The sequence below is a fragment of the Sminthopsis crassicaudata genome, chromosome 5 (assembly GCF_048593235.1).
Source record: "Sminthopsis crassicaudata isolate SCR6 chromosome 5, ASM4859323v1, whole genome shotgun sequence".
Taxonomy (NCBI): Eukaryota; Metazoa; Chordata; class Mammalia; order Dasyuromorphia; family Dasyuridae; genus Sminthopsis; species Sminthopsis crassicaudata.
In genome coordinates, this window is record NC_133621.1 from 238,242,890 (window position 1) to 238,265,236 (window position 22,347).

General features: G+C 33.5%; 1 protein-coding gene across 1 annotated transcript in view; it reads left to right on the plus strand.

The window, feature by feature from the left end:
- Nucleotides 1-22,347, plus strand: part of PKP2 (plakophilin 2) — a 122,979-nt gene that overhangs the window by 49,690 nt on the left and 50,942 nt on the right. The window contains exons 4-6 of the mRNA XM_074270574.1: nucleotides 9,937-10,072; nucleotides 15,303-15,510; nucleotides 20,287-20,464. Of these exons, the coding sequence (XP_074126675.1) occupies nucleotides 9,937-10,072; nucleotides 15,303-15,510; nucleotides 20,287-20,464 (522 nt within the window). The remainder of the gene's footprint in view (nucleotides 1-9,936; nucleotides 10,073-15,302; nucleotides 15,511-20,286; nucleotides 20,465-22,347) is intronic.

Below are 22,347 nucleotides of genomic sequence, written 5' to 3' on the forward strand. Positions count from 1 at the left end.
ACCACACTGATAGTATATTCTTTAACTTGAAAAAGCTACAAGCCAAAACCACAATGGTGGGCACATGATTTTTTGTTTGTAAATGATTGTGTACTCAACGCAGCTTCCAAAGCAGAGCTGCAACAAAGTATGGATCAATTCTCTGCTGTTTGTGTTAATTTGGGCCTAACAATTAACATCAAGAAAACACAGATCCTCCATCAGCCAGCACCACATCATCCATATGTGGAACCATTAGTTACAATAAATGGTGGAGTTTTGAATGCTATGAATCTTATCTTGGCAGTATACTTTTCAGGGATGTCCAGGTTGATAATGAGATTGACACATGCATTACCAGAGCTAGCTCAATGTTTGGAAGTCTCCGAAGGGAAAGTGTGGAAGAGGAGAAATATTAGATTGACTATCAAACTACAGAGCCTTTGTGCTGACCACATTGTTGTGTGCCTGTGAAAGTTGGATGGTATACCAGTACTATGCCAGGAAACTGAATCGCTTCCATTTGAATTGTCTTAAGAAGACTCACTTGGCAGGATAAAATACCAGTCACTGAGGTTCTTTCTTTAACTAAACTGCAAAGCATTCCAACTATACTGTAGTTAGCAAAACTCTGTTGGCCTAGCCATATTGTTTGAATGCCAAATGTAAGCTTGCCAAAAAAAATTATTTTTTTGAAAACTTACCAGGTGGTCAGAAAAAGTGATACAAGGACATTCTCAAGGTATCTCTTAAGAACTTTAGAAATGATTGGATGTATTGTAAGATGATCAGCTATAAATGATTTAGCTATTCTCGGCAATACAATACCAATACAACTCTGATGGACTTATAATGAAAAATGTTATCCTTCTCCAGAGGAAGAACTAGTAGTATCTGAAGACAGATTGAAGCATTATTTTTTTTATCTTTATTTTTCTTGAGTGTTTGTTTGTTTTTTGGTTTGTTTGTTTTTGGCTTGTGTTTTCTTTTACAATATGATTAATATGGAAATGTTTTTGCATGACTGCACATACACAACCTATATTGAATTGTTTTCTCTGTGCGAGTGGGAAGGGAGGAAGGAAAAGAATTTGGACTTCAAAGTTTTAAAAATGAATGTAAAAAATTGTTTTTATATGTTAACTGGGGAAAAATAAAATACTAAATAAAAAAAAGTTTTTTAGGAGGCTGGTGTTTCTTTTGTTTTTTTTTTTTTTTTTAATTAAAGCTTTTTATTTTCAAAACATATGCATGGATAAATTTCAACATTAACCCTCACACAACCTTGTGTTCCACTAAATAACATTTTTTAAAAAGAATAAAGTACCCAAAAGAGTGTTAAGTGGAAATCATAGCATTAATAATCTTGATTGAACCACACAAAAGCCCTGCTGGGTCTCTAGATGTCCTCTCTCAGAGCCCAAAATGAAAGAGATAGTGAGAGCTTCCTAAAAACAGGATTATGTCCTGGCAAATCAGGGATAGCAAATGCTCAGCCCAGCATGGAGGCCTACCTCAGTAACAGTCTGTTTCCTGACCTTCTGTCTTGACTCACTGCTTTCCCAGTTATGTAGTTATGTAGATAGGAACCCAAGTCCCCACACACTTTTGGAAAACTGAATTCCTCAGAATAGGAAGTGGGGTTTTAGTTTAAACTAGCTTTACCCTCTTAAGAACTATTGTGAGGGGATGGTAGGTGGCACAGTGGATGGAGTACCAGCCCTGAATTCAGGAGGAACTGAGTTCAAATTTGGTCTCAGACACTTAATACTTCCTATCTGTGTGACCCTGGACAAGTCACTTAACTCCAATTGCCTCAGGGGGAAAAAAAAAAGAACTATTATATGACTAGAAGCAAGAACTTTTGTGCTTTTTTCTAGAGAAGGTAATTGATAGAGGCTAAGTACAGATCAAAACATACTTTAAAAATATTTTTTTATTTTTGTTTTGTTTTTAATCATATTTTCTTTTTTTTATTGTAGTAAGTTTATTTTTAATATTGCTTTATGAATCATATTGAGAGAGAAAAATCAGAGCAAAAGGAAAAAACCATGGGAGAAATTAAAAAACAAAACAAAACAGAAAAAAGTGAACAGGGTATGTGTTGATTTACATTCAGTCTCCTTAGATCTTTTTCTGGATGCAGATGGCATTTTCTGTCCAAAGTCTATAGGGATTGCTTCGCATCCTGAAATGCTGAGAAGAACCAAGCCTTTCATAGTTGATCATTGCACATTCTTGCTGTTATTATGTGTAATGTATCCCTGTTTCTGCTTGTTTCACTCACCATGAATTCATATAAATCTTTCCAGGCCTTTCTATAATCATTTGTTCATCTTTTTTTATAGAACAATAATATTCCATTACCTTCACATACCACAGCTAGTTTAGTCATTCCCCAATTAATAGGCATCCACTTCTTTTCCAGTTCTTTGCTACCACAAAAAGAGCTTCTACAAACATTTTTGCACATGTGGATCCTTTTCCCTCCTTTATGATTTCCTTGGGATATACACCCAGTGGTATTGCTGGGTCAAAAGGTATGCACAGTTTTATAGCTCTTTAGGCATAGCCCTAGATTGCTCTCCAGAATGATTGTATTCTTTCACAACTCCATCAACAATGCATTAGTGTAGGGGCAGCTAGGTGATGCAGTGGATAGAGCACCAGCCCTGAATTCAGGAGGACCCGAGTTCAAATCTGGTCTCAGACACTTAACACTTCCTAGCTGTGTGACCCTCGGCAAGTCACTTAACCCCAGCCTCAGAAACAAAAAAACAAACAAACAAACAAACAAAAAAAACCAATGCATTAGTGTACCAGTTTTCCCACATCCCCTTTAATATTTATCCTTATCTTTTCCTTTCATCTTGGCCAATCTGAAAGGTGTGAGGTAATATCTCAAGGTTGTTTTAATTTGCATTTCTCTAATCAAAGATGATTTAGAGCAGTTTTTGATATAACTATAAATGGCTTTAATTTCATCATCTGAAAATTGCCTATTCATATCCTTTGACCATTTATCAATTGGGGAATGATTTGCATTCTTATAAATTTGACACAATTCTTTATATATTTTAGAAATAAGGCCTTTATCAGAAATACTGTCTTTAAAGATTTTCCCCCAATTTTTAAATTTGCTTTTAATCTTGTTTCTGGGGGCAGTTAGGTGGCGCAGTGGGTAGAGCACCAGCCCTGAATTCAGGAGGACCCGAGTTCAAATGTGGTCTCAGACACTTAATACTTCCTAGCTGTGTGACCCTGGGCAAGTCACTTAACCCCAGCCTCAGAAAAAGAAAAAAAAAGATCTTGTTTCTATTGGTTTTGTTTGTGGAAAAACTTTTTAATTTAATGTAATCAAAGTTGTCCATTTTGCCTTTCATTAATGTTCTCCAGTTGCTTTTTTATCATAAGTTCCTCTGTCATCCAAAGATCTGATAGGCAAATTACCCCTTGTTCTCCTAATTTGTTTATGGTAATATCCTTTATGCTCAAATCATTTATGCATTTTGACTTTATTTTGGCATTTTGACCTTTTTTGGTGTGGGGTATAAGATATAATTCTATGACAATTTTCTGACCTATTGTTTTCCAGTTTTCTCAACAATTTTTGTCAAATAGTGAGTTCTTATTCTTGACCTTTTGTTCTTCCAGATGAATTTTTAAATTATTTTTTCTAGTTCTATAAAATAATGTTGTGGCAGTTTGATTGGTATGGCACTGAACAAGTGGAGCAATTTAGGCAGAATTGTCATTTTTATTATATTAGCTTGGCCTCGTCATGAACAATTAATATTTTTTCAATGTTTAGATCTGATTTTATTTGTCTGAAAAGTGTTTTTTTAATTATGTTCATATAGTTCTTGGATTTGTCTTGGCAGGTAGACCCTCAAATATTTTATTTTGTCTACAGTAATTTTAAATGGAATTTCTCTTTCTGTCTCTTGCTGATGGGCTTTGTCAGTAATATATAGAAATGATGATGATTTATGTGGGTTGATTTTACATCCTACAACTTTGCTAAAACTGCAAATTTTTTTCAGTAGGTTTTTGGATGATTTTTTAGGATTCTCTATATTATCATATCTGCAAAGAGTGATAATTTTATTTCTTTATTGCCTATTCTAATTTCTTTAATTTCTTTTCTCTTATTGCTAAAACCAACATTTCTAGTACAATGCTGCATGATAGTGGTGATAATATGCATCCTTATTTCACCCCTGATCTAATTAGTTATGTGTCCAACTTCTCTCCATTAAAATAATGCTTGCTGTGCATTTTAGATAAATACTGCTTATTATTTTAAGGAAAACTACCTTACCCCCAACCAAAAATCAAACTTGAAATACAAAAATTAAAAGGAGAAATCAATAATATTGAAAGTAAAAAACTATTGAATTAATAAATAAAACCAAGAATTGGTTTTATGAAAAAGCCAATAAAATAGATAAACCTTTGGTAAATTTGATCAGAAAAAGGAAAGAGGAAAATCAAATTGTTAGTCTTAAAAATGAAAAGGGGGAATCTTTCCACCAATGAAGAGGAAATTAGAGAAATAATAAGGAGTTACTTTGCCCAACTTTATGCCAATAAATTTGATAATTTAAGTGAAATGGATGATTTCCTCCAAAAATATAGGCTTCCTAGATTAACAGAGGAGGAGATAAATTGCTTAAATAGTCCCATTTCAGAAAAAGATATAGAACAAGCTATTAATCAACTCCCCAGGAAAAAATCCCCAGGACCTGATGGATTTACATGTGAATTCTACCAAACATTTAAAGAACAATTAACCCCAATGTTATATAACTATTTGAAAAAATAGGGGATGAAGGAGTCCTACCAAACTTCTTTTATGACACAGACATGGTCTGATACCTAAACCAGGTAGATGGAAAACTGAGAAAGAAAATTATAGACCAGTTTCCTTAATGAATATTGATGCTAAAATCTTAAATAAGATATTAGCAAAAAGACTTCAGAAAATCATCCCCAGGATAATACATTATGATCAAGTAGGATTTATACCAGGAATGCAGGGCTGGTTTAATATTAGGAAAACTATTAGTATAATTGACCATATTAATAATCAAATTAATAAAAACCATATGATCATCTCAATAGATGCAGAAAAAGCATTTGATAAAATCCAACATACATTCCTACTAAAAACGCTTTGAGAGTATAGGAATAAATGGACTATTCCTTAAAATAATCAGGAGCATATATTTCCGACCATCAGTAAGAATAATATGCAATAGAAATAAACTGGAACCTTTCCCAGTAAGATCAGGAGTGAAACAAGGTTGCCCACTATCACCATTACTATTCAATATAGTACTAGAAACGCTAGCCTCGGCAATAAGAGCCGAGAAAGAGATTCAAGGAATTAGAGTAGGAAATGAGGAAATCAAACTATCACTCTTTGCAGATGACATGATGGTATACTTAGAGAACCCCAAAGACTCTGCTAAAAAGCTATCAGAAATAATTCAGAATTTTAGCAAAGTGGCAGGATACAAAATAAATCCACATAAATCCTCAGCATTTTTATATACCACCAACAAAATGCAACAGTAAGAAATACAAAGAGAAATTCCATTCCAAACAAATGTTGAGAGCATAAAATATTTGGGAATCCATCTACCAAAGAATAGTCAGGAATTATATGAGCAAAATTACGAAACACTTGCCACAAAAAATAAAGTCAGATTTAAATAATTGGAAAGACATTCATTGCTCTTGGATAGGCCGAGCAAATATAATAAAGATGACAATACTCCCCAAACTAATCTATTTATTTAGTGCTATACCAATCAGACTCCCAAGAAACTATTTTAATGACCTAGAAAAAATAACAACAAAATTCATATGGAAGAATAAAAGGTCGAGAATTGCAAGGGAACTAATGAAAAAAAAGTCAGATGAAGGTGGTCTAGGTGTACCTGATCTAAAGCTATATTATATAGCAGCAGTCACCAAAAACATTTGGTATTGGCTAAGAAATAGACCAGTCGATCAGTGGAACAGATTAGATACAAATGACAAAAAAGGGTGCATCTATAGCAATCTAGTTTTTGACAAATCCAAAGATACCAACATTAGGGATAAAAATTCATTTTTGGAAAAAACTGTTGGGAAAACTGGAAATTAGTATGGCAGAAATTAGATATGGATCCACACAATACCATATACCAAGGTAAAATCAAAATGGGTCCATTATTTAGGCATAAAGAATGAGATCATAAATAGATTAGAGGAACAGAGAATAGTCTACCTCTCAGACCTGTGGAGGAGGAAAGAGGAGAACTAGAGATCATTATTGATCACAAAATAGAAGATTTTGATTACATCAAGCTAAAAAGTTTCTGTACAAACAATACTAATGCAAACAGGATTAGAAGGGAAGTAACAAATTGGGAAAATATTTTTACAGTTAAAGGTTCCGATAAATGTCTCATTTCCAAAATATATAGAGAACTGACCCTAATTTATAAGAAATCAAACCATTCTCCAATTGATAAATGGTCAAAGGATATGAACAGACAATTCTCAGATGATGATTTTGAAATTATATCCACTCATATGAGTGTTCCAAATCACTACTGATCAGAGAAATGCAAATTAAGACAACTCTGAGATACCACTACACACCTGTCAGATTGGCTAAGATGACAGGAACAAATAATGATGAATGTTGGAGGGGATGTGGGAAAACTGGGACACTAATACATTGTTGGTGGAGTTGTGAAAGAACCAACCATTCTGGAGAGCAATTTGGAACTATGCCCAAAAAGATATCAAACTGTGCATACCCTTTGATCCAGCATTGCTGCTATTGGGCTTATATCCCAAAGAAATACTGAGGAGGGGAAAGGGACCTGTATGTGCCATAATGTTTGTGGCAACTCTTTTTGTAGTGGCCAGAAACTGGAAGATGAATGGATGTCCATCAATTGGAGAATGGTTGGGTAAATTATGGTATATGAAGGTTATGGAATATTATTGCTCTGTAAGAAATGACCAGCAGGAGGAATACAGAGAGGCTTGGAGAGATTTAACATCAACTGATGCTGTGTGAAATGAATAGAACCAGAAGATCGCTGTACACTTCAATGTTGTATGAAGATGTATTCTGATGGAAGTGGATATCTTCAACATTAAGAAGATCCAACTCACTTCCAGTTGATCAATGATGGACAAAAACAACTACACCCAGAGAAGGAACACTAGGAAGTGAATGTAAACTGTTAGAACTACTGTCTATCTACCCAGGTTACTTATACCTTCGGAATCTAATACTTAATGTGCAACAAGAAAATGGTATTTACACACATATATTGTATCTAGGTTATATTGTAACACATGTAAAATATATGGGATTGCCTGTCATCAAGGGGAGGAAGTAGAGGGAGGGAGGGGATAATTTGGAAAAATGAATACAAGGGATAATGTTATAAAAAAAAAATTAAAAATTACTCATGCATATATAATGTCAAAAAATTTATAAATAAAATTAAAAAAAAAAAAGGAAAACTACCTTTATCCCTATACTCTCTAGCATTTTTAATAGGAATGGGTGCTGTATTTTGTCCATAGTCTTTTCTGCATCAATTGAGATTATCATGTGATTTCTGTTGGTTTTGTTATTGATATAGTCAATTATGGTAATAATTTTCCTGATATTGAACCAGCCCTACATTCCTGGTATAAATCCCACTTGGTTATAGTGTATTATCCTGCTGATAAGTTGCTGTAAACTCTTTGCTAATATTTTATTTAAAATTTTTGCTTGTATATTTATTAGGAAGATTGGTTTGTAATTTTCTTTCTCTTTTCTGGCCTTTCCTCATTTAGGCCATATTTGTGTCAAAAGGAATTTGGCAGTATTCCTTCTTTATCTGTTTTTGCAAATAGTTTACATAGTATTCGAATTAAGTATTCTTTAAATGTTTGGTAGAATCTCTGCACTTTCTTTTGCAACATGGTTTATGTGAAAATATAATTTATATGCCTCCCATGTATAATTTTTATTAAATTGATTGCCTTGTCAATGGGTAGGAAAGGGAATGAAGGAATTTAGAACTCAAAGCTTTTAAAAATAAATGTTAAAAAATTTTTGCTTGCAACTGAGGAAAAAAAAGAATATCTTGCCAAAAAAAAAAAAAAAAAGTGAAGCTAAACATTTTTGGCATTTGGGATTGGTAGCTGATGATACTTCATTCCAAGATTGAATATATTTGAAAAATTAGCTTGAATTAGTGGGAAATTATTCAAGTTCTTCCATTTTCAAACTGAACTTGAAATACTGTTGTTTACCATGGGAGCATTTTAATAGATGCAATGTTACGACCTCAGTGATTTTGGAACAGGGGCAGGAAGTTCGGGGGGGGGGGGGGTGTGCAAGAGGGCAGGGGGAAGAAGCAAAACACGCTTCAGACAATACTTCATTGTCAGATGTCAACTGAGATTCCAACTGACAAGGTTCCTAATTAAAACAAAAAACAAAAAACAAAAACGTAATTCTGTTTAAATTCATTTTAATTTAAATTCATTTTTAAAGAAATCCCAATTTGGACCAACCCCTTTACATAAGAGGCATTTTGAAGTCTGGAGAAATGATTTGTCCAAGGTTCCATAGGATTCAGGAGTTGCTGAAAAAAATGTTTGAAGTGACTTAGAGCCAACTCTCTCTGAAGTGTAAGAAAGAGTCTAGACTGTTAAAGAGTCTCTAGAATGTATGACCATAAATTGGCTTAAATTATAATTTTTCTTATGTTAACAATTTAGAAAAAGAGAAATTTGATGCCTCTCTATTCCACATTGCTAACAAAATAACAATTGCTAACAATATTTTTTCTCTGATTATTTTTCCTCATTTATACCTCCTATTCTCCCTGGCTTCAGCTCTCATCGAAGAGCTACTACAAAAAGCATTTCCCAACTCCTCTTGATCCTAATGCCTCTCCTCTGTAAATTATTTCCTATATATCCTATATGTATCTTCTTTGTACATATTTGCCCCTTTTATTACATAATGAACTTCTGGAGGACGGGAACTGCCTTTTGCCTCTTTTTGTATTCCCAACAATTAACAGTGCCTGGCATATAGTTAATACTCAATAACTGTTTACTTACTGACTCATTATTTCAGTAAAGAAAAATAGTTCTGTGGTGACAGAGTCCAAGTGTGCTTTTGATTAAAAAATAAAAGTAAGCATTAATAGATTACAGCACGGTATCTTTAAAAATTTTTTTTAATATATGATAATTATTCCTCAATAGTTCACTATTAAATTTTGTTTTATTCTTAATAATAATATTATGACTTGTTTTAACAAATATAAAACAGTTTGTCTGGCTTTCCATGTGTTTTGCATGCTTATACATAAACTAGCAATATTTCTTTGACCTGGGACAATGATATTATGAGTTGGTCATCTACCCCCTGGGTCTAGGGGAAATGCTATGAATCTTGGTATTATAGTTACTAAGTATCTGACTCTGCAGTGTTTTTCTGACTTTTTTTTTTAGTTTTGTAAGTAAATAAAAATTGTTCATGTAGGTTTTTTGAAGTTGAAAGCACAGTCTAAGGCTAATTAATAATAATAATACCAATAGCTAACATTTATGTAGTGCACTCTGTTAAGCAGTTTACAAATATCTTATTTGATTTTCACAACAACCCTAAGAGATAGGTACCCACATTTTACACATAAGGAAACTTAATATGTGACTTGCCCAAAAGTTGATAAGTTTCTGAGGCCAGATTTGAAATCAGATCTTCCTGATTCTAGGTTTTTATCCACATTTTTATCCACTCTGACACTTATCTGCTATTTCCTTTGTAACAAAACTTTCTGTAAATTTGTGAACTTAAAACAAATACACAAAATGTACCCCTCAAAAGGCTTGTACTCCACTAAAAACTTAAGTTATTATATTTTCCATGTTTAGCCATGAAGATGTAGAGATGACTTTGGAGCATGCAGTTAGCATACTGGATTCAGATAGCACACCAGCACCTAGGATTCAAACTGCAGCCACTTTTATCCAGCATGAATGTTTCCGGAAATCAGAAGCCCGAAAAAGGGTAAGGCATTAACTTAATTGTAAATGTTTTGAATTAGATGTTCAAATACTGCATAAAAATTAAATTATTTTTATTTTAAGATTAAAAAATAGATATGTATTTATTTGAAATTTTCACTGATCCCAAGTTTTCCTTTGTCTTACTACATAGTCACACATCTGCCTTTTGAGAAGAACTTGTAAGGGTCCTAAGTTTAATGCCTTCTCTTTCTCTGTATAGAAGGGATATAATTGTACTTAAGAAAATCATTTATGTCCAAAGAGCTATATAACAATGCATACCCATAGCCTAGCACTACTAGATCTATATCCCCCCCAAAAAAAATAAAAATGAAAAGGATCCATACATCTTAGATATATGTGTGTGTATGTGTGTGCACATATATGTACATACATGTATGTAGCTCTTTTACTGGTAGCAAAGAATTAGAAATTAAGAAGATATACATCAATTGAAAAATAGCTAAAGGAGTGGCAGTATATGATTTGAAAGAATGACAAAGGAGATGATTTCAGAAAAACCTAGGAAGATTTATATGAAATGATGCAAAATGAAGTGAGTAGAACCAGAATAACATTGTACCCATAGCAACAATATTGTAATGGTAATCAACTATGGCTTAACTACGCTTTTCAATATTGTTGATCCATGACAATTCTAAAAGTGCAACATCTGAAAGGACTCATCTTGAAAAATACTATCCACTTTCAAAAAGAAAGCTGAACTTTTAAAATTGCAATATTTTTTTCCAGTTTTTTCTTATTTTTTTTGCAACCTGGCTAATTTGGAAATGTGTTTTGCATGACTTCACATGTATAATGTATTTACATGTATATCGATAGTCTACTCAATGAATGAAAGATGAGGGAGAAATTTTGGAACTGGACATTTTTTTAAATGACCGTTAAATCCAAAAAAAAAAAAAAAAAGAAAAGAAAAAAAGAAAAGAAAAAGAAAGAAAGAAAATTAGATTGTCTTTGTACCATTCTTTTTCTTTCTTTTTTAAAATTTATTTTATAATTATAACATTTTTTGACAGCACATATGCATAGGTAATTTTTTACAATATTATCCCTTGTACTCTCTTCTGTTCCGAATTTTTCCCCTCCTTCCTTCCACCCCCTCCCCTAGATGGCAGACATTCCCATACATATTAAATATGTTATTAGTATATCCTATGTGCAGAACCGAATTTTGTTGTTATTGTTGTTGCAAAGGAAGAATTGGATTCGGAAGGTAAAAATAACCTGGGGAGAAAAGCAAAAAAATGCTAACAGTTTACACTCATTTCCCAGTGTTTCTTCTCTGGGTGTAGTTGATTCTGTCTATCATTGATCAATTGGAATTGGATTAGCTCTTTTCTATGTTGAAGATACCACTTCCATCAGAATACATCCTCATAGTATTGTTGTTAAAATGTATAATGATCTCCTAGTTCTGCTCATTCCACTCAGCATCAGCTCATATAAATCTCTTGAAGCCTCTCTGTATTCCTCCTATTGGTCATTTTTTACAGAGCAATAATATTCCATCACATTCATATACCATAATTTACCCAACCATTCTCCAATTGATGGGCATCCATTTATTTTCCAGTTTCTAGCCACTGTTTTTGTACCATTCTTAACTAGCTTGAGGAATTTAGCTGGTTCCCTGTGTGTCAGGGTTAAGCAGACAATGCAAATCTCATTTATAATCTATATGGAAGGTATCAAATAGATTGTGTCACCACTTTACTTAGTAATAATAACACTAATCTATCTCTAGCCCTGACTAATTTTCTCTCATTATATCAGTTCAAGGGCAATCAAGAAATATATTTTGATATTTCCTTATAAATTACTAAAATTACAATATATCCCCATGAAGTTTATTATCAATGAATTTCAAGACAACTTTTTATGCTTTTTCTCCTATCTAAACATTGAGAAAGGGAAAAAACCTATTTGTATGTATGTTGTTATAAAGATATAGATATAAATATGCATGTATACATACATGCATATATCTCAAACACTCAAATTTCTTGAGGTTAAAAGTCAATTTCATATTGGTCATACAATTTTTATCATTGTAAGAAAGAGAAAAACAAACAATTATTTACAATATATTAGCTCTGAAAAAGATCTTAGCCTTTGAGTCACCTCTGTAATATAATATAAATTCACTTTTATATTACAAATAATTCATAAATTTCATTCATTTATACAGATAGAACAAAAATTATGGAAGTCATCCTCTCAAGATCTGTTTCCTTATCTGTATGAAAGAATCTATAATGAAAGAATTGAGCTACACTTTTCTCTATATTTATTATCTTCTCAAACTACCAACTTTCTTTTGGGCCTCTCAAATTGTATGTCCCTTAGGCATCTGAACGTCAACATATCCAAAACATCCAAATGTATTAATTTTGTCCTAAACCTTTTCCCATATTTCTATAATTGTTGAGAATACCACCATCTTCTTTGTCATCCAGACTCATAAACTTCAATTCATCAATTCCTCATTTACATTTATCCTACATACCCAATCTGTTAACGCATCTTATTATTTTTATCTTCACAAAATCCTCAGTATGTTTCCTTCTCCCCACTCACAATCACCTCCTTATTAACCCATGCTTGAACTAGCCTTCTGATTGGTCTCCTTGCCTCAAATCTCCCCCTTCTAAATCATCTTTCACTCTGATTGTAGTGATTTTCTTAAAGCACAAGTCTGACTAGTTCAATCCCTTTCTCATAAAATACATGTGGCTCCCTATTGCCTCCATAATCAAATATAAATCAAAGTCCTTCATATCCTGGTCCCTTCCTGCATTTATTGTGTTCTTATATTTTACTCTCTTCCACACACTGATCTTTCTATGCTGGTTGCTTACTGTTCCTCATACACAGCATTGCATCTCCTAACTACATGTCTTTTTACTAGCTGTCCCTTATGCCTAAAAAGGTCTCTCTTCACCTCTACCTCCTGGCTTTCTTAAAGACTAAACTAAAATCCCATTTTTGACAGGAAAACTTTCTAAGTTCTCCTCTTTTCTTTATTCAGTTCCCTCTGAGATTATCTTTCATTTGCACAATTTCTGTTTTACTTAGAAATACTTTGTACATTTTATCTCCACCATTATAACTTGATCTCTGAGGGGAATAACCATGATTTTACCTTTCTTTGTGTCATTAGCAGTCAGCACAATGAATAGTACACAATATATTCTTGTTGACTAAATTAAAAATGAAATTCAGTAGGGATAGATGTAAAATTCTTTCATTTGGGTTCTAAAAATCAATAATACTCATATCAGATAAGGGAGAATTGGCTCAATGGAAATGCCTATGAAAAAAACCTTTTGAATTTTTAAAGTTTAATGTAAACTCCTTATGTGGTGTGGTTGTTTAAAAAAAAAAAAGAGCTAATGCAGTCTTAGATATCATTACTAACAGAATATTATCAAGGGTGGTGTAATAATGTGTGATCTGTTTTGAGTGGATTCACTACATATAATCATTATTTAATCTCAACTGTTACAACTCTCATTGCTACATGATTAAATTTTTATTCTTTAATTGACTTTGTTCCATTCCCTTCAGTGACTGTTCCAAATCTTTTTTTCTCTCCTCATGCTCCCAACAATATCACATTCCTCTCAAGCAAAACCAGAACTAACATAGTATACTGGCACTATATATCTCCTACCACTCTGGCTCTGCCCAAATGCCACATATTCCTTCTGAGAATCTTCTTCATTGAGGCAAACTATTTATGGAAATAAAACAGAATATAAAAAAGGTTGATATTTCCAACATCAAAAGAAAAACAAATCTGATATTAATATAAATCTCTAAGAAGGGAAGCCACCAGAGTCCATGCAAGTTTAAGAAATTTTCCAAACAAACTCCTCTTTATACAGGATCTATCTCTGTCTCTAAGCTATGTACTGTGTATAATATACTACCTAATATACAAGAATAATCTAATTAGGCTGGGTTGATTCTTTTCTATTTCTAAAGAAACAGTGGTATCAGAATCCAAGTTGAACTAAGTATAGCTTTTTCAGTCCCCAGACTTTCTGTGACTTTTCTCTATTTTGTATCTTCTTGATATTCTCCCTAATTTACATTACTTTCTAAAGAAATCAAGAATGGCATTTAAAATTACAAAATTATAGGGATAGCTAAGTAGCACAGTGGATAGAGCACTGGTCCTGAAGTCAGGAAGAACTGAATTCAAATCCAGTCTCAGACACTTAGCATTTCCTAGCTATGTGACCTTGGGCAAGTCACTTAATCCCCATTACCTCAGCAAATAAAATAAAATAAAAGAAAGAAAGAAAAAAGAAAATTTGTAGTGATACTTTAATTATTCTGTTCCCCTCTGTTGATTTCTTCCTTCTCTAAGTTTCTTCTATACTTGTCTTCTGTATCACCACACTTGCAAACACATAGTGTCTTCCATTTTTTCTAATAATTTTAGTATTTTCTCTGACAAATTGTAAACTCTGAGGGAAGAGACCACACTAGGTAGTATAGTACAAAACTAATTAAACTTTGGTTTGCAACCCCATATGGGGCTGCATAACTGAATGTGGGAATTGTGAAAAATTTGGCAACAATAAAAAGTTTCTGAACACAATATCCAAAAATTAGTTCAAATTCAAATGTGTAATGAATCCTAGGTATTTTACCTATACTGCATCCTGAGACTTCACTGCAGCCTTGATTCTGAACACAGAACTTTTTATGCAAGCATGAGCTCAACTCAGATTCTAGCCAGGATCAAGTAAAAATTTCTTGGGCAAAAGGGATCACAAATGGAAAAAAGATTAAGAAACCTGGTGAAACAGGTAGAGCTCTACTTGAAATCTGGAAGATGCTAATTCAAATCTTATCTCTAACACAAACTGGATAACAATGGACAATACATTTAACTTTTCTCAGCCTTATATCCTTATCTGTAAATGGAGCTCATGATACTACCTATCTTCCAGGATTGTTTAGAAGATCGGATAAGATAATATATGTAAAAGTATTTTGCAAATCTTCAAAGTTTATATAAATGTTAGCTATAATTATTATTATATTGTGTCACCTAATATATTTATAAATAGTTTTTAATTGATGAATTAAACCCACAAAATAACAGAACAAAATCAATTGTTATTACATTATATGCCTCTACACTAAAGCCACAAGGTAAATAAACATTATGGAATGTGGATTTCCTCCTTCAGGTTAAGCATCTTCGGGGTATACCCAAGCTTCTACAGCTCCTAAAAGTACAGAATGAGGATATACAGAGGGCAGCATGTGGAGCCCTAAGAAATTTGGCATTTGAAGACAATGACAACAAGATGGAAATAGCTGAACTGAATGGGGTTCCTCAATTGCTCCAGGTCCTGAAGCAAACTAGAGACTTGGAGACTAAAAAGCAGATCACAGGTATTGCTTTTTAAATATATAAGACCACAGCAATAGACACACCACCAAGATGTACCTATATTATATATTGTCCCTAAGTCTTTTGTGGCAAATAATTGATGGGCTCTTGATTGCCCTTGATTGCCCTTGATCAGAATATTCTAAAGGGATATTGTTATCCATTCCCTTTCTTTAGCAAAAAGGTATGAAGCAAATTTTTGTCAAGGTTTGCTGTTAGGAAAATAAGTCTGTACATACTGAGCTTATATGACCATTTGCTTTCTTTTGGTATTACCTCTAAGTGGCTTAGCAGAAACTGTGGTGGATTTTCTTTTATTTGATTTAGATTAGATCTCTTTAATCAGTCTAAAATGGAGTTGAACACTTCACATCTTTAAACTGATCAGCATCAGTACTTTCATTTCCCAAATTACTTCAATTCTTTCCTTCATTCTGCCTGTGTAAAAACAGGACTAGAACAAAATAAAATGTATTTTCCTCCAAGTAGATGAGGAAAATATTCCATTAATCAGGTCAAAGATCTAGGCAGTATGATGATGGATAAGGGCAGGCTCTTAAGGGATATATTTTACCTAACTGGATATTGTTTTTCATATGATACCACAAGGAGTGAATGAAGGTGTGGTGACTGCTTTTACCAACTTAACTATGTCCTCCCACGCCCATCATGGTTTTCTGTATTATTGATATCTGTGCCAGATGGCATAGCATATTTCCTCTGAGATCAAATACATACTCTTCTGTTTGGCATTTTAAATCTTTCCAGATTTATTATATTTCTTCATATAGCTAGGTGGCACAGTATGGATAGAATATTGATCTTGAAGTCAGAAAGATCTGAGTTCAAATGTGATCTCAGACACCTAGTAGCTATATGACCCTCAGTAAAATTTTTTAACTTCTTCTGCCTCAGTTTCCTTAACTTTAAAATGGAGGTCATAATAGCACTTACCTCTGAGGTTTGTTGTGAAAATGAAATAAAATATGTAAAGTGCTTAGCACAGTTCTTGGCACTTTTTTATTGTTCTTGTTTTCAGTTGTGTACAGCTCTTCATGACTTCCTTTGAGGTTTTCTTGGACTGAAATAGTTTGCCATTTCCTTCTTCAGCTCATTTTACAGATTACAAAACTGAGGCAATGTGACTAGTATCTTTCTGTGGCCAGATTTGAACTCAAGGAGATGAATCTTCCAGGCCCAGTATAGTATCTATTGTCCTATCTGACTACCTGAGTGGCACATAGTAGATCCTTAATAGATACTTGTTGCCCAACTTCCCTTCTTCAGATAGAGAAAATAGAGTAGGCATAGCTAGATATGTATTGAGTTCTAACAAACATAATCTGAGGAGACCAGGCCAGTATTTTTCTCCATTCACCTAGTCCAAATTTCTTTTATAGCTGATAAATATTTGATGATGATAAATGAAGATGATAAATAGTCAGCTGCAAACTGATTGCCTTGGTGCTGCATTTGGTGCATAAATAAACTCAGTCTATTTTTCACGTATTTAGTTACTTATTATCCTTACTTAAATCCATTTCACTTTACATGTCATGGCATCACCTCCCGATGTCATGATACTCTTTGAGAATGAAGGACAAGTAGCAACTAGAGGAAGTTACTAATTAATTATTCATCATCATTACTCTTGTTCAGATCCTTGTCACTTCCTGCTTGAGCTCTTCTAATAACTTCCTAATTGGTTTCTTTGTATATGTCTCCTTTTTTCATTCTATCCTTCATACTTCCAAAGTGATATTTCTAAAGCACAAATCTAACCTTATTACTTCTCAATTCAGTAAGCTTCAGTGGCTTATTATTACTTTGAGTATAAAATAATTTTTTCTTTTCAGCAGTTAAAGGTCTTTATAATTTTTATGTGTGCCAATGGATGTTTGAAAATTTTTTTTAAAAAATGGCTTAGCAACCACTCTGCCAGAAATGACATATCATTGAATTATTATTAGTTTTTTTGGCAAGTCTCTCTCTTTTTTATTTTTTTCATTTTTTATTTTATTATAACTTTTTTATTGATAGTACATATGCATGGGTAATTTTTTACAACATTATTCCTTGCACTTACTTCTGTTCCAACTTTTCCCTTCCCTCCCTCCATCCCTCCCCTAGATGGCAAGCAGTCTTATACATGTTAAATACATTATAGTATATCTTAATATCATTGAATTGTTATAAGTTTATTATTATATTCTAATTATTTTATTTATATAATTATATCTTACATATAATTATTTTAATTATATTATAATAATAACATGTTATTATTATAAGATTATAAGTCAGGAATGTCACAGGTGGCATATATATTTTTATCTTTGGCATAAATGGCTTTATTCAGCCCAGTTATATACAAACTTCAATTAAAAAGCAGAAATTAGTAGCTATTAGAGATAGGAAGAAGAAATAGTAAAATATTCCCATCAAAATGCATCTCATTTTCCTGTCCTTTACTGTCACTCTCCAACTTGCCTTGAGCTCTGAGTAAATTATATTAACTTTTAGCTAAATAAAGAAATTCACTTTAACTTTGCTGAAAAACACTAGAATTACCTATTAAACATTTCAAACTGGATATTCCATAGACATCTCAATTTCAGCATATACAAAAACCACTTAATATCTTTTGCATCAAACCCACTGATGAGGTATAAATGATGAGATTAGTGGTTATTGTAATGAGATGGTAGAATTGGGATGAAAAATCCCTTCTGGTCAGGACAGGTCTTATGCAAAAGAATTCACAAACCTGAAATATGCGTGGTAAAAAGGGATTTATTGACATTGAGAAGCCACATTGCTAGGAAGATAGACTTCTTCCTAGAAGACTTTAGTGGGTAAAAGTCTGGTTAGGAAGATAGCAAAAGTTAACATTGAGAAGAGAATATCTTCACCAGTGGGCATGGTCTGTTAAGACATCTACAAAAGATATCTGGGTATGTAGCCCTTGAATATTGGGACTTGCTTTGATCTTTGGCCTGGATATGGGGGCCAACTCTTGAGAGACTGATTTTCACTTCAATTTAAAATTGAATGAGATTGCTTAACCGGGAATTTGAGCCACTGAGAGTTGTTTGTGGCAATTCAATGGAGGGTGATTGACCAAGATCTCCAATTGAATGAGACCATTTAACTGGAAGTTTACCGGTTTTTCCCAGGGTCTGAGGGTCCCCCCAAAGGGGACAATTTACATCTGGGGGCCCCCCAAAAGATCTCAGTTTATGTCACCACCACCCTTCTTCTGAACTTTTTTTATTTTTTGTACCATCCTTCCAGTCACTCAGGGACACAATATCAGATTCATCCTTCACTCTTTGCTCTCCCTCTTCCCAAATAATCAAATATTTGCCAAATTCTATTGACACCACATCATTTCTCACCTCTATCTCCTTATCCCTTCTCTTCATTCATAGTTATCATTTTGCTGAGGTCTTCATGATCTATTGTAATAGATTTTTTATTGGTCTCACTATCCCATGTTGCTTCTTTATTCTCCTTCATACAACTGCCAAAGTGATATTTTGAAAGCACAGAACTTACCTTTATACTCCCTAGTTCAGTAAACGCCAATGATTTCCTATTACCTTCAAGATAAAATATAATTTTTACCATGTTTAATATATATTGGATTACTTGCCATCTAGGGAAGAAGGGGAGGGGAAGGAGGGAAATTGTAAAATCAGGTTTTGCAAGGGTTAATGTTGGAAAATTATCCATGCATATGTTTTGAAAATAAAAAGCTTTAATAAAAAAAGATAAATCACAAATTTCATTTAGCATTTAAAACTTTTTACAATTTGACTGCATATCACTCTTCTTAAGCACTCTGTATTCCAAACTACTCCTTGCTGTTCCTCACATATTACATTCCATTTCCCATCTCTATGCTTGTCCTCCTGTGTGAAATGCCATTATTCTTCACCTCATCTCTTAGATTCAAAGCTCAATTTCAAAGCTGAGCTCAAATGCAAACTTGCCCTTATTATCCTTTCCCACGAGTGCCTCTACCCCTCCATCCTATTTCTTTGAAGTATATAAGAATTATTCTCCCCCAATAAAATTGTAACCCATGAGGTCCACACCAGGAGAACAAGGACTGTCTTTGTATCACTAGTGCTTTGTACTAGTTATGGCCTTTTAATGAATGTTTATTGATTGAACAATTGAACCTTGAATTGTGGATAGACAACTGGAAGCTTGAAAGAAAAAATAAAATAAAACAAATACTAACTAGATCCATTACTTAATAATAGTGATTCTCTCTTCCACCTTCTCACAAAGATTGTAATACACATTTTTATTCTTTCCTTTGGTAACCATATATTCCTTCCCCTTTTACTATAAGACTTGGAGCAATTAGATAGGTTTCAGGAGGAGGAGCCTGAGAAAATTGTATGAATACCCTTAAATAACTGAATCTTCTAGGTTGCCATTGTCTCTCCATTAGCTGCCAGACCATAAAATAAGGAAGAATAAGGGTGCATTCAACAAAAAATCCTGCAGGGCATATACTGTTGTCTTCAGTATATTCTGGATAATATTCAATAAACATTAGCGGGTGATGTTTATGAGATTAGTGTTAGTAGGTCCAATTGGAATGTTTGTCTAGTCTCCCCTAAGCATCAGAAATAAAAGCAAAGCATACTAAGCAGTTCCTACATATTCCTTATTAAACTCCTGTTATGTTCCAGGAACTGATAAATTTAATAGACAGTTAAGCACTACCCTCTACTAGCCTATCTTATTTCCTTTCTATGTAGGTTTGCTGTGGAATTTGTCCTCTAATGAGAAACTCAAGAATCTGCTGATTACAGAAGCTTTATTAACCCTGACAGATATTGTCATCATCCCCTATTCAGGGTGGTCTGAGGGTGATTACCCCAAAGCAAATGGCTTGCTTGATTTTGATATATTCTACAATGTCACAGGATGCTTAAGGTAAGATTATTTTTTTCTCTCCTTTATGATCCTTCCATTTCTTTTCAGCTTATATTTTAAGCACCGTATCTTGGTCGTTTCCAAATCTTCTTCCTTTCTACAAAAGCAACTGAGAGAGCTAAAATGATTCTTTAAAATTATCCTAATAATAATGTAATAATCATCCACTAATATCCTATCTTAATGCTTTCTTTTGGCGATTGATTATTAAAGCATAGTACAAACCCTGTTACACCCTAATACAATAGATTTAAATATTAGTTCAAAGATGGGTTACCTATCCATAATCTGATGCTAAATCTTGATAAATTTAAAGAGACTCATCACCACAAAAATAATCACTAAGTGGTGAAATATTTTTGACTACACCAACACCTTTTCTGACTCCTAATCCTTTTTGACCTATGTTCTTCAATTGATACTGTTGATCACCCTTATTTGTTCTCTCTGTGAATATTCACCAAGTCTAACTTAAGTCATTTTAGGATCTAGAAGCGTATTGTAAATAGAATCACTATAGCTTTAGCATCAAGATTTTTCTTTTTATTTGAAGTTTTATTTCTTCCAATTGGCTGACACTTTTATTTGTTGATAGACCAAATTGGGCAGATACTACTTGTTGTTTTAATCTGGCACACTGCTAATAACCAAAAATATAAAACAAATGATTAACATTGCAGAAAGCAGTCTCACTGAAATATATACACACTTGCTCTCTGCATTTTTAATGACACTACTTTCCCTTGATTTCCTCTCAGCAGATTAATCACTTACCTTAGGAGTTTGAGCTACTGGGAGTAGTTTCAGACTAATGTTCTCAATTCTTCTTACCCCCTCAACTCAATAGATGGGGTGACCACATCTGTGGCCAGATCTCCAACTGAAAGAGACCACTTAACTAGCTGTGGTCTGCGAAAGATATGCTTTTCCCAGGGGAGAACCTGAGACTCTGAATCACCCTTCTTTTACAAATTAAATGGGACACAGTTTCAGGATTCACCCCCATCACTCTTCTATGCTTGCCTTTTTCTGTTTAAAAAAAGGGCATCACCATATTTCCAGAATCCAAGATTTGTAATTCCTGCATTTCTCTTGACTCTTCATTCTCCCTCACTGCACATATCTAACCAGTTATCAGATCTGACCATTTCTACTTTCATAGCTTTTAAACTTTTAAACTCTCTAGCTTTCTGGCTACCACTTCAGGCTTTCATTTCTTTTCACCTAAATTATTGGTACAGCTCCTAATTAATCTCCTTGCCTTTATCTTTTTCCCCATCTACTTTATCCTACACACTACTGCCAAAATAATTTTCTGAAAAACATCTGATCTGGGGCAGCTAGGTGGCACAGTGGATAGAGCACCAGCCCTGAAATCAGGAGAACCTGAGTTCAAATCTGGCCTCAGACACTAAACACCTAGCTCTTTGACCCTGGGCATGTCACTTAACTTCAATTGCCTCAGCAGCAAAATATATATATATATCTGCTCAGCAAAAACATATGTGATCATATGACTTCCCTTTTCAAACAAATTCAGTGGTTTAATATTCTTCCATGATAAAATATGTAAATTTTGGGTTAACTATTAAAGCCCTTTACAATTTGGTCCCAACCTATAGTTCTATCTCATGAAACTCGATTTTTTTTAATAGTTTTTATTTATTAGATGTATGCATGGGTAATTTTACAACATTGACAATTGCTGAACTTTTTGTTCTAATTTTTCTCCTCCTTCCCCCTCCCCCAAGATGGCAGTTTGACCAATACATGTTCAATATGTTAAAGTATAAATTAAATACAATATATGTATACAGGACCAAACAGTTGTTTTGCTGTCCAAAAAGAATCGGACTTTGAAATAGTGTACAGTTAGCCTGTGA